The 12,699-nt window shown below is 44.5% G+C and overlaps 1 protein-coding gene across 1 annotated transcript; it reads right to left on the minus strand.

Annotated features, from left to right (window-relative positions):
• Positions 1–737: 737 nt before the first annotated feature.
• Positions 738–10,721, minus strand: Cpox (coproporphyrinogen oxidase). Its single transcript, NM_001037095.1, has 7 exons — positions 10,118–10,721; positions 8,414–8,557; positions 8,055–8,165; positions 6,549–6,690; positions 5,439–5,657; positions 2,786–2,890; positions 738–2,166 (listed from the first exon to the last, which is right to left on the minus strand). The coding sequence occupies exons 1-7, from the start codon at positions 10,638–10,640 to the stop codon at positions 2,079–2,081; spliced, it is 1,332 nt and encodes a 443-aa protein (NP_001032172.1). The 5' UTR covers positions 10,641–10,721; the 3' UTR covers positions 738–2,078.
• Positions 10,722–12,699: the final 1,978 nt, after the last annotated feature.

The raw sequence follows: 12,699 nt of genomic DNA on the forward strand, positions 1-12,699 counted from the left end.
CTCCTCCCTACCACCCCTGTTCTAGGAATACAATTTAGGACTTCATGCATGCTAGACAGGCTCTGCCATTGAACCATATGCTCGGCTTGACATTTTAGTTCTCAAAAGGTAGCCAGACAGGTGTACGTGAATATCTGTGCTTATGTCTCTTTCCCTAACCATCTTTACTGAAATGTTACCCACAGATGTGTGCGTGTGTGTGTGTGTGTGTGTGTGTGTGTGTGTGTGTGTGTGTAAATGAAAAATTCTCTGATGTTGTGATGATGACTTCAAGGACATCTGATAAATGTATAGAGTTTAATAACCTTTGTTACCTCAGCCACAGCACAGATAACAGCTTAGTTCCCCACCTGCAGCCCATGGCAGCCACTGACTGCTTTCCTGGTAAAGTCTTCACAGGTGACATTTGACAGCAGGTACTTTTCTGTCTGGCGCCTTCCTGTTGCCATGGTGTGCCTGAGGCCTCGCACGCTGGCATTTCTCAGTCTGTACTCCTTTTTGTTGCTAACTGCGTTTTAATGTCTGCCTAAGTCACAAACTGTTTATCTATTTACCTACTAATTTGCACTTGAGTTGTTTTTGATTTTGTGTATTTTCACTAAAATTGCTAAGAAAATGAAATGAAGTAGATATTTCTCTTGCGTAAAATATCTAGTATTAAAGACTTATTACTGTACTGAGAAATATTTGAATTACTAAGTTATCACAATAAAGAATACAAATACTTACTTGTCTTATTTTGTAATAAAATTTATTAGCTGTCTATGTAAGACAAGTTGAAGAATTTGTAGATTTTCTCACCCTAAAAGAGCCAAACACAATCATATACATCTAACATATTCCAGGATAATATTTAACTATGTATAATATATTGTGCCTTACAAATTCAATATATTATAAATCAAATAACATAGCACAGTCATACTATTATTTAGACAGATAAACCACACATTAAGAAATCTGCTGTGACTTTTAAAAGAAAAGGTAAAAGTTGAAGAATCTCTAATCTGAAAAGTAAGACAATTTCTATTGGCTCATTTTTTTAAAAAAATATAAAATGCCCCTCTTAGACTATCTTTGTTCTTTTTAGTTAAAGAGAAAAATGTGTTTCATTTGTTCTTAGTCTAATCTTCCATATCTAAATGTCTAAAATAAACTCTTAAGTATCAGAATCCAGGGATGTAAGTTTTGCTTTAAAAAATACATAGAATCCTAATGTTAGCAGGTTATAATCCCACAAAAACCTCACCATTCAAGACGTCCCTTATTTAAATAATGGTAATGCCATTTGCAGCTGTAAACTAGGTCAACATTATATAATGCAAGAACTGACTAAAGAATATTTCCGGAGCTCTTAAATAGCTATCTTTAAAAAAAAAAAATGAGTACTTTTATCATATTCTGCTCTATAGAGAAAGATACATGAAATTACATCAAAAATAACGAAAAACATGTTTTTTCAAATTGCTTTTTTTGTGTTTTTCTTTTTGTTTTGTTTTTGGCTTTTTCAAAACAGGGTTCCTCTGTGTAGCCCTGGCTATACTAGAACGCCCTTTGTAGACCAAGCTGGCCTCAAACTCACAGATATCCACCAACCTCTTCTTCCTGAATACTGGGATTAAAGGCGTACACCACCACTGCCTGGCTTCCAATTGCATTCTAAAGCTCCCAAGAAGGGCAGCCTGACTGAACTAATGAAGATAAAATGTATCCCCTGATAAATGTCTGTAGCAAAAACTAGAACTTCAAACAACAAACAAAATGAGTTTCCTGGTGGGTATCATAGTATTTACACTCCCTTAACTTAAGACCTGGAAACCCAATGTCAAATTGACTGGTCATAGAAACTGCATAGAAACGTACAAATGAATTTCACGGACAACAAATTGGGCACTTTTATATCCCCACCCACCTTTGCCACAGCACTAGAAAAGACCAAAACCACCTGACACAGAGGAATGCCCACGGTGGAGAAGGTGGGGACGGTAAGGCACAGAAGACACTGCCTGCCACACGGTGGCCAGGGTGCAGGAAGACCCCACCTGCGACCACCAGGCCCTGGAGCAAGGCTCTGCACATCAGTGCACCCAGTCCTTTGGATGGCGCAGCACTTCCAGAATTTCAGCTTCTTTGGAATTCTCTGGAGGGGAATGCATATACTCCCACCTACGAACGTCCAAAACAAAACAGTGCAAACGAAATAACAATAAATGACATAGACAGCTAATGAAGACTAAAACCCTAAGAGTAAAAAGAATGCATGGTACCTCCATGCCCCTCTGCCTACTGTGTCCCTACTTTACCTAAAAAAACATGCCTGCTGCTTAAAAGGTTAAATTTCTTAATAAGTCTTAGGTGTATCTGGGTTAATATTGAGATCCTAAAATCAAAACACACTTTCATTATAAACTAGGGTTTAATAAAGTATACAACCTTGGGTAGTACGCAGGTAGATATTAGCTTAAGTTTTACAAAAGTATCTTTCTAGAAAGAAGGTCCCGCTCGCACCCTATGCTCCCTCCACCTTCTCATACACAAAGCTATGATGTACATCCCGTCCCTTCTTACAAAATCCAATCTGTGCTTTCTTCTCCAACAATTCTCTAATAGAAATCAGAAAAAAATATAAATGAAGTATTAGGTAACACGCTGTCAGAGCTAATATGCAGATTACATCAAGAGTTTCTATGACACAGAGCTGCTATGACACAGAGCTGCTATGACACAGAGCTGCTATGACACAGAGCTGCTATGACAGAGTTACTTTGACAAATCATCTTCTTACCTTGCTGTTAGAGGTAAAGACATCAAGATGCTTTCGATCCTGGATCCTGGAGTAAAGAGGCCAAACTTGGTGCCCCGATCATACACCAGATTAAACTCTACATACCTGTCATAAAGACACCAGATAATGGTGAGGGTGTGTTGGGTGAAACCTTTCAGAAATCCCTAAGGAAAACTAAGAGTGGAGCTTCTCCCCATGTCTCCCTACCAACTGGAGGCAGCACACAGTTTACACAGCTCACAGCCCAGTGAGCCCTCCCTCTCCTCTGGAAAGCATAAATAAATAAAAGGGCATTCTACCCGCCAAACAATTGGATGCAGATTGGGCCCAACACAGCGCAACTACAAATCAATCAGGTTATGTTTTCCCCATGAATAAACAGTACAAACACAAATTGGGACCAGGCATGCACAACAATCAAGAAAGAAACGGCATTCTTTACTGGGTCACACAGCCAAGGTCCTCACTGTAGCACGAGACGTTTCAGAAAAAGGGCTTCATCTCAATGTGACTCATAGTATTAGACTAGTACTCAACTTTTATAGGTAAGTGCCAGGAACTGCTGAGCAAGGAACTTACTACTGCTACTACTATATTACTTTATTATTATTATACTGCTACTACTATACTACTTTATTATTATTATTATTATTATTATTATTTATTTATTTATATATTTTAGAAGCATTAGACTTAACAGAGACTAACAGAGCTGGGATCTGCCTCCTTTCCTACAGCGGTTCACAGCATCAACAGAGATGGGACCACTCATCCCTCCTCTCTTTCTACAGCCATCACTGGGAAAGCTACAGCCTTGTGGTTCAGTGCTCAGTTTTACTCTGCTTTTGCTTTTCTTTATGAAAATATCTTGGTATCAACTAGAGTTAGGCTCAGCATATTGTCAGATTCTCTACTAACTGTTAGGAAACTAGATTTGAATTCCATCTAGCCTGAACATCTGTTTCTGCCTTTAACATCATGGGATTCAAAAGTCTTCACATTTAAAGCTGTACTTTCTACCGTCCTAAAGAACTCAGAATGACTCATAAAAATGAATTTTTGGGGTGGGGAGGGAAGAGATCCGTGAGGAATACAGATGACAAGTTATGAACACACCGTCAGAAACAGAAGCCTGAGCTGACCACAGAGGGTCTCTGCGATGATGCCGGGGTTATTTAAAGCCCAGACTCTACTGCTATCTTCCAACCCAGAGATGGCAGTGACTGAGAACTTCTCTTTCAAAGATTAGCCTTGAGGAATTAACTTAATGCTCCACACATCTCCTAAATCAAAAGATACGGGACAGACACTGATACACACAGCAGAACTCACAGAATGGCCTGGCGTCGAATGTGAAAAAGAAAAGTACTGTTTGTAATATTGCAGTAAAAGCTTCGCCTGCACAGGAATCACAAACCTTTTAGCTCTGCATACAGAATATGTCCGATGCTGAAGGTTTTAATTAGCAATACCATCCCTACTGAACTATGAGCCATTTTCAGTATGTCTGTTATGCCTGTTTCTGTAGTCAGAGTTATGTCTAACCTCAGGGGACCCAAGATAAATCTAGAGAAAGGGAGGTAGAATGGGATGGGGATGGGTAACAAATTGGTGGGCATGGAGTGGGGCTTGTATTGCTTAAAAACTTTCTAAAAGAAAATTGAGTCTATTCTCCCTTCATCAGGCTGTTACACAGGCACCTGACAGGGCACGAAGTTATTTAAGTAGAACAGACACATACCCTCAGAGAGGTAAATACAAACATATTTTATCTTTAAACTTGGACTACGTAAGCTGACTTCAAGGCACAGCTGTAGCTTCTTAGGGCTGCTCAGGGGCCTGAGAGTTAACATGAATTAGAAGAACACGGCCTACGACTGTGACTTACGGTGCATAGGCAGGTAAGACGGCCAAGAGAACTGCCAGGGGCTGGGAGAGTGGGTGTAGGGAGCTGGTTCACGAGAACACTGGGACTGAACACAGCCTATCCCGACACCTAGGAACTCATCAGGTTCAACACAGAGTCGGGCTGGGGGTCAGAATGGGTGAAAAGCACAGTCAGGAGGACTTCACATCTGGGGTGTCATCAGACCTGCTGTGCAGTCTTGGGCAAAGGACTGCATAAGGGAAGGAACCTTATGGTCAGTAAATGATAATGCCATATATACCACAGGCTTCCTGGGAAAATCAGACACACAGTGCCTCCTGCAGGAGTTATGCCTAAGAGGTCCGAAATAAGTAAAGTCGATCACGAAGACTGTATAACAATAGCTAGCGTTCATAAAACACTTAACATGAGTGTTTTAAAGCATGACTCGGAATTTATAAGCAAAAAAAAACCTTAAATGATGCCCTCATCCTGGCAGAAGGTAGAAGCAGTCAGTGGAAAGTGAAGAGAAAAATGCCACAAGTACTTACCACATGAATGCCTACCACACATATATGCATAGGTGAGTTAAGTAAACCTTGTGACATTGATTATACAACATCATTAAGTTCATTTTTAATGCTCGTCTACTTGAGAAAAAAATCAGTGCGGATTACTCTGACTAACTGTAAAGCATTTGTCCCAAACAGCACAACAGCCACCGTTCCCGGAGCCCCTCCACTGTGTGAGCTGTGCAGATCCTTCGTGTGCCCTTCCGTCACTCACCGCCCTCTCCTCAGCTGCTGCCACAGCTTATCCTGGGGGGTGTAGGAGTCATCACAGTGCTTTTTCACAATGGGAACATAGGAAGGAACCACTGCCTCGGCACACGTCTTCACAAAGCGGAACGCCTCCTCCTTGGATGGAGAGTCGAGGTCATCGAAAAAGATGCCGCCGATGCCCCTCCGCTCCCCGCGATGTGCTATGAAGAAGTAGTCGTCACACCTAGAACACGCAGCAGAGGGAAACCATGAGATACGTGGAACTGATACGGTCCCTGGGGTTCAAGGCACTCTCCTCAACTCACGCCAGCGGTATCTTTATTTTCTATACGACTATGAAATTAGGACTTCAGCCAGACTTTCTACAGCTATAACCTCTGCAGAGCATACGTACGTAGGCTCTCACCGGCAGAGCTACCAAGCAATTCAAAACAAGCCAATGTAAAGCAAGAGTACAGCGTGGCTACTGTAATTTATTTTTAAAGATTATATATATATATATATACTGTAGCTGTCTTCAGACACCAGAAGAGGGCATCTGAATCTGATCACATTACAGATGGTGTAAGCCACCATGTAGTTGCTAGGATTTGAACTCAGGACCTCTGGAAGAGCAGTCAGTGCTCTTAACCACTGAGCCACCTCTCCAGCCCCCTACCGTACTTCTAAGGCTTCCGGGGGTGCTGCTGCTTTCACAGGAGGCAGAGGATGAGGGTCTCCTAACTGACACCAGCTGGGGCGCAAGCCTCAGCTTTTACGTGCCTAGTCAGCAAAAGCAGGATGCTATGAACGACTTTAGGTCTCTTTCAGTACTAAAAGCGGTGACTGTAAAACATGCACGCCTAGGGAAAAGGCTGGTGGAGGAAATGCCTACGGAATGTCTTCATGTGTGTTCAGGGTTACCCTCCTGACCGACACAAGAAGCCATCAGCCTACTCTTGGTGCTTTCATCCACCGTCTAATAGAGGAAGTCTCCTAAGACACCACCTCCTAATGCTAACCATGTAGAGTAGTCCTTAACTCGGAAAGAGTTCTTTTGATGACCTTTATATAAATGAGGCCCACAGGCAAGTCTTTTCGAACAAGCGTAGAAAACACAGTCTTGAGAGCTTACCATTTTTTAAATTTGGGGTAGATGTCTGGCCCGTGCTGATCGCAAGCTTCCTTCAGAGTACGGTGGAAATGGACGGCATCCTCTCGGTTCAGGTATGTCGGTGTGAGGTCACATCCACCCCCAAACCACCAATGCATCTTACCTACGAGAGAGAGGCAGCTGAAGCTATACAGCCTTGAGTCTAGAGCGCACCGCTGGTTGTGCCAGCAAGCTTAACTCAACAACATAATTCAGCAACATGAAATAGGTGGCTGTCGAAGAACATCTAACCGAAAACAGCTCCGACAGAGGAAAAACTGAGGCTGGCGAGACACAACAGCAGAAAGGAAAGGAGACAGGGAGTCGGGAAGAGAGAAGAAGCTGGCAGGGAAATGGGACGGAGGACCTCAAGTACTAACAGACTGGACAGATGGCTTGAATGTGCTGTGAAACTCAACGCTGGTTTAACATGAGGATCCACAGCCCAAACATCTCGGCTAGATCACTACTTGAAAACATAATTTCTCTCTCAGAGACATAAGGTTAACAAAAACTATCCAGGAGACTGTGATGCTCCCACTATTAGGATCCCCAAAGCCCCTTCCACTTACTTCAGAAAGGGAGAAAAATGCCTCACAGTGTTTGTAACTGCGCAGGTGTGCAGGTGTGCATGTGTGCAGGTGCGTTTGTGCAGAGGTCAGAGGTTAATGTCAGCTGCCTTCCTCAATCACTTCCCCATCAGAGTGGTTTTGAGTCTCTCACTAAACCTGGAGTTTACTAATTCGCTATACTGCCTGGCTCCAGATAGCCTCCCGTCTATTCTCCCTGGCTCCTGGCTTTTTAAATGATTGTAGGGTAGGATCCCAACTCAGGTCCTTGCGCACTGTGTACAGAGTATATACATATATTTGTATACAAGCCCCAATGGCAAGTCCTCAATTCCAGAAATAACAAATTGATAGTTGCAGAAACCTTGTGTGGGGGTGTTGATGTTTGGGTCCACAAAAATCATTCTGTGTGGAGGAAACACTGGATGAGAGAAGGAGTCCCATTCTGATGCTTTGAGTCCTGTATATCCTGCTGTGATGGTTTGAATATGACTGGCCCAGGGAGTGGCACTATTAGATGTGGCCTTGTGGGAGTAGGTATGTCACTGTGGGTGTGGGCTTAAGACCCTCACCCTACCTGCCTGGGAGTCAGTATTCTGCTAGCAGCCTTCAGATGAAGATGTAGAATTCTCAGCTCTGCCTGCACCATGCCTGCCTGGATGCTGCCGTGTTCCTTGATGATGATGGACCAAACCTCTGAACCTGTAAGCCAGCCCCAACTAAATATCGTCCTTTATAAGACTTGCATTGGTCACGGTGTCTGTTCACAGCAGTAAAATCCTAAGACACCTGCCAAGACTAAACCTCTGAGCTATTCCTGAAAAATCCCAAATGTTAGTACTTTCTTTTTGATAGGGTACCTTCTGATTATTATTTTTTTTTTTAAATACAGACTTCAAACAACTCTTAAGAGGCTTACCATCAGCTTCTTCTACTTCGAAGTATCTATAGTTGAAATGCATGGTGGGTGCATAAGGATTCTTAGGGTGAATCACGGAGCTTATACCCATAGCAGTAAACGGCAATTTACCTGGAAAGTAAAACAACATGGTTGGATGCATTGGGTGGCCTGATTTGGCACAAGTTGCTCCCTCATGATTTCTGAGTCCACTATCAGAAGCTGCTTTGTCCCTTGTCTCTGAGTTACAATGTTCACGATTAACGCATGCAAGCACGCTTACCGGGCACATACATCCCACATGGCTGTTCCAGAAGCAAAAAGTGATTTTTAAGTAAAACTGGCGGGAAAGAGTTGGCCGGGAACGATATCTGACTTACCATCTTTCTTCTTCAGGGCTTTTCCTCTGCTTCTCATTTGGTTTGCTGCCTCCTCAGAAAGATTCCCATGAACGACAGAAATGTTCACCCCGGCCTTCTCAAACACACGCCCGTCCTGAAGCACACAGGTGATGCCACCACCTCCTGTCCAGAGAAACAGAAAACCAGAGGGCAGAGCACCATCTATGATAGCATGTTTTTAAATATGCAATGGGTTGGATAATTAGCTTAGCTTTGTGTCTTAAGTTGCTCATACTAGGAAAACACTGGATCCAGATACAAACCACTAAAATGGCCGTTCTTCCGTGTTCTGGGGCCATTGCCTAATAACCCCAAGGAAGTCTTTATTCGAAAATCACCAGAAGGAATCCATTTGTTACTCACAAAACGGAAAGCTAATGTCACAGGCAGGAGGGGCTTCACCGAACCGTGTTCTGCTTTTACCGAATACAAGAACTCCCTATTGCTTCACATTTTTTTACTCTCAGTTTTACCCTATTACCTTTAATTTGTATATGCAATTTTAAAACGTAGCTATTCAAACTCTTAGGGGGTTCAGGGTCTTAAATTTTATATTATATAGATATGTTTTATATTATATAGATGTGGGTTTAATAGCTTTTTTTTCCTTTAAGACAATAGGGTCATCAAAAAGTCATTGTTCTCAAAGACTAACATTTGGGTTGTTTCACTTCTAGAAAGCAGGGCACCATATCCAAGATCACGCCACTGCAAAGCATAAATGATGTTTTGTTTTGTTTTGTTTTTTTTCAAGTGCTGACCATGTTTCTGACACTCTTGACTTCTCTGCACATATTCATAAATTATGGAACGGGGCGGACAACAGTAGCTTCCAACAGTAACAAAGCTAGCTATCTCGTATTTGAGATTATGTGCCGGGTCAGTCAGTGGCTTTTACTTTAAAACAGTACGAGATGGAAAACTACGAAAGTCAGACTGAATCTCATTTAATAATGGATGTGGAAGCATCATGGATCGAAATATATTGATGATATGCTGTTATAGTTTCAGCTGGGAAGGAGTCAGAAACCCTCAGGTTTAAAATCAAGATAGAGGGGGGGAGAAACGGGGACATCTACTCTGTATGGAACAACATGGTCACCAATACATGACCCGACATCTCGACCTGAATGGGATAGTATTGGGGGATTCTAAGGAACCCTTCAAGAACTTTGACGATGCAATTTCTAAGATGCAAATTCTAAGAACCACTGGAACACTAAACAAATATTTCTTATGCAACTCTCCAAAAAGAGTGAAGGGATTCTTGACACAGGAAGTCTAGTAGACATAAAGGATCAATGTTTCTTCTGCCTCTAATAGGACAAGGGACAGATGAACCCTGACAGGTAAATAAAAAGTGTGCGGGTGGGGGCGGGTGGTGCGTGTGCGTGTTCAGTAACAAACATGAAAGCTTCAGTTTGCTGCCTGTAAATGTTCTTAATAAACCTATACAGAAAAATGCAACTAGGAATTGCCAATATTTTCAAATGGCCTGTCCTATGTTGCTGGCACTTCTGGGTCCACATCTGCAAGCAGAGAGGGAACAGCTTTCTCCATGTCAGTCATTCTAAGAGTGTCCCTTCTAAGAGATCAAACCCCAATGAGTACTGTCTACTTCAGCCTATCCTCAATCCTAAACTGCAATTATGCCCAACCAAGAAACAGGAGGGCTCTCCTCACCTTCCTTCCTCTCCCATCGGTCCACAGAGAAGTCAGCGACTCCGTCTACCTGTGCCAGCGCCCGACACACCTGGGCCTGGGTCTCCATAATCATCAGCTCCATCTTGGTCTTCATGTCATCCGGCCTTCTCCCCAGCTCCCGCAGCTCGGTCACCGGCGAGGACATGAAGGTGCTGCAGCGGCGGGCCAGCTCGTCCCCGTCCTCCTCCAGCCGTCCAGGTGAGGGGCTCCGCGCCCCCGAGCTCTTGGGCACCATCTCCGCCCGCTGCACGTGCCCTAAGACGGCGGCTGCCAGCCCTGCCATCCCCGCCAGCGCCGCGGCCAGCCCGGTCCCCAGCCGGGACCCGCCTCCAGCCGAGGAGCCGTGGCCCAGCCCGCGGCGAGGCTGGGTACCGGCGGTGCCAGGCAGCCGGCAGACGCAGGCGGACGCGCTGCGAGGGGACGGGGCGCGCAGCTGTGCATAGTCACCTCGCACCGCTCGCCACCAGGGGCCCGAGCCTAGCTGGCCCAGCCGCAAGGCCATCTCCCGCCGGGACTGGGCAGCGCGGATCCTGCAGATCCACGGGAGCTCCCAGGATCTAGAGACCGAGACTCCCTGGTATTGGAACCTGGGGCCTGGAAGAGCGGCAACGACTGTAGAGCGCCGGCTGTGGGCGAAAGCGGGGGATGCTGGGAACTGTAGTCCGGTCCTATCGCCTCCTGCACTTTCCTGATTGCTCCAGGAACTGGCAGATAAGACTCCACCCCGCCCACAGAGGTGGGTCCTACTGCATGCACGCGGGCCTCTGGTGCTGCCTGTGGAGGTGCTTGGACTGATAAGATAGGCGCTTTAGTCACTCACACCTTCGATTGCCCTGCTCGCTCACCCACAAAAGTGAGCAAAAGTGGGACTAGAGACTGAGGACAAACGGACAGATATACGACACAGACACAGACACAGTCCTGACTGTGAATCCGGAAGATGCCCCTTTGTCCCTGCGCTGGGCTTACACAAAGAGTTCAGGGAAGACTCAAGAGTAAGTACGCAGTGGATTCCTGAGTAGATCTAGAAAAAACATTCACACTCAAGTTTACTCCTGGATATCTCTCTTCTTTTCCATAGCCCTACACGTTGAAAATAGGAGGACAGAAGCTCGCACATTTAATAGGTTTGTTCTAAACCATAGTGTATCTAGACAAAGGGGTCATTGTCAGCATTATTTTATGCTATCAGAAGTGCTCATTTCCCCTTTAACTATCCAGGGTGATTTTAATTTCTACTAACAGGTAATAATCTAGGCCACTGGTTATTTTTCCACAAGCTTCCATTCTGGTCAGGGCAGTAAGATGGTTCTGACCGTCTGCCCACTCCACTGCCTCTTATGCAAACGGAACCACAAATTGCCTGGAACAGCGTGCATGCTCAGGCCTGGCAGATAAGAGAAGTGGCAGGCGAATGACTTCACCAAGAAGGGATGAAGCTTGCAGAGGAGAGAAACCCTTAACTTTTAGCGCTAGTGTGCCCTGCCCAGAGGCCAACTTGGAAGAGAAGGAAAGATAAGAATTATCTCTTGGAAGGTGCTAGTAATGGGTCTGGCTGGGCCTGCTGGTGATAATGAAGCTCTTTAATGAAGAGGAGTCTCTCCAATTTCTCTGTGAGAACATCTCCACGTACGCTCCCATTCCGCTAATGTGAAGCTAGTCAAAACTGAGCCAAACGGGAAATCTCGGAGACTTGCCCAGACAAATAAGTTGGCCCTGAACAAATTGTGTACTAGCTTCCAGCTAGTTTGGATGTCTCTCTCCTCCCCTCCTCTGTCCCCACCTTTAATTTTAATGTACAGTGTTAACATTTTGTCTAAGTTCCACCCCACAGTTATCTGGCAACAGCCAGGTATGCCTGACTCAAAAGGGCTGCTTGCCCCCTCCTCTCTCTCTCTCTCTCTCTCTCTCTCTCTCTCTCTCTCTCTCTCTCTCTCTCTCTCTCCCTCTCTCTTTCTCTGCCTCTACTACCCTCTTCACTCCCCTCACCATGCCCTGAATAAACTCTATTCTGTACTATATGTCTTCTATATGTATACTATATGTGGCTGGTCCCTGGAGGGGGAGGGAAGGGACGCTTCAGCATGGGCCCGTCGAGGCACCCCCTTCCCCCATACCTGACTACACCGCCATAGAACCTATCCCCCCTCTCTTTATCTTTTGTATAAACACATCTTGCAGTGCTTAATGGAATCCTTAAAAAAACCTGATTTGTATGAGAAAAAAACAAAAACAAAGCAAAACAACAAAGCCACCATCTTCCTTCTTCCTCGAAGGGCACAGTGGCACACACATTTAATCCCTGCACTCAGAAGACAGAATCAGGTAGACCTTTGTGAATTTGAGGTCAGCCTTGTCTTTTAGGACAACCAGGGCTACATAGTAAGAACCTGTCTCAAAAGAAACAAAGCCAACCACAATTAATTAATTAAAAATCATCTTCCTGGTGGCTTAAATTACTCCCAAGTCCAAGAACTATGTGTTAGTATATGCCATAGAAGTAAGCAACTTAATGCATCAAAAAGCTACCGTGGACAAATAAAGCGTCAGTAAGTTGAAAC

Source organism: Rattus norvegicus, chromosome 11, assembly GCF_036323735.1.
Source record: "Rattus norvegicus strain BN/NHsdMcwi chromosome 11, GRCr8, whole genome shotgun sequence".
Lineage (NCBI taxonomy): Eukaryota > Metazoa > Chordata > Mammalia > Rodentia > Muridae > Rattus > Rattus norvegicus.

Coding starts and splice junctions, on each gene's coding strand:
- Cpox (NM_001037095.1), bottom strand. CDS start 10,640: ATGGCCTTGCGGCTGGGCCAGCTAGGCTCGGGCCCCTGGTGGCGAGCG. Junction 8,166..8,413: donor AGCCCTGAAGAAGAAAGATG/GTAAGTCAGATA, acceptor TTTACTTTCCAG/GTAAATTGCCGTTTACTGCT. Junction 5,658..6,548: donor TACCCCAAATTTAAAAAATG/GTAAGCTCTCAA, acceptor TGCGTGTTCTAG/GTGTGACGACTACTTCTTCA.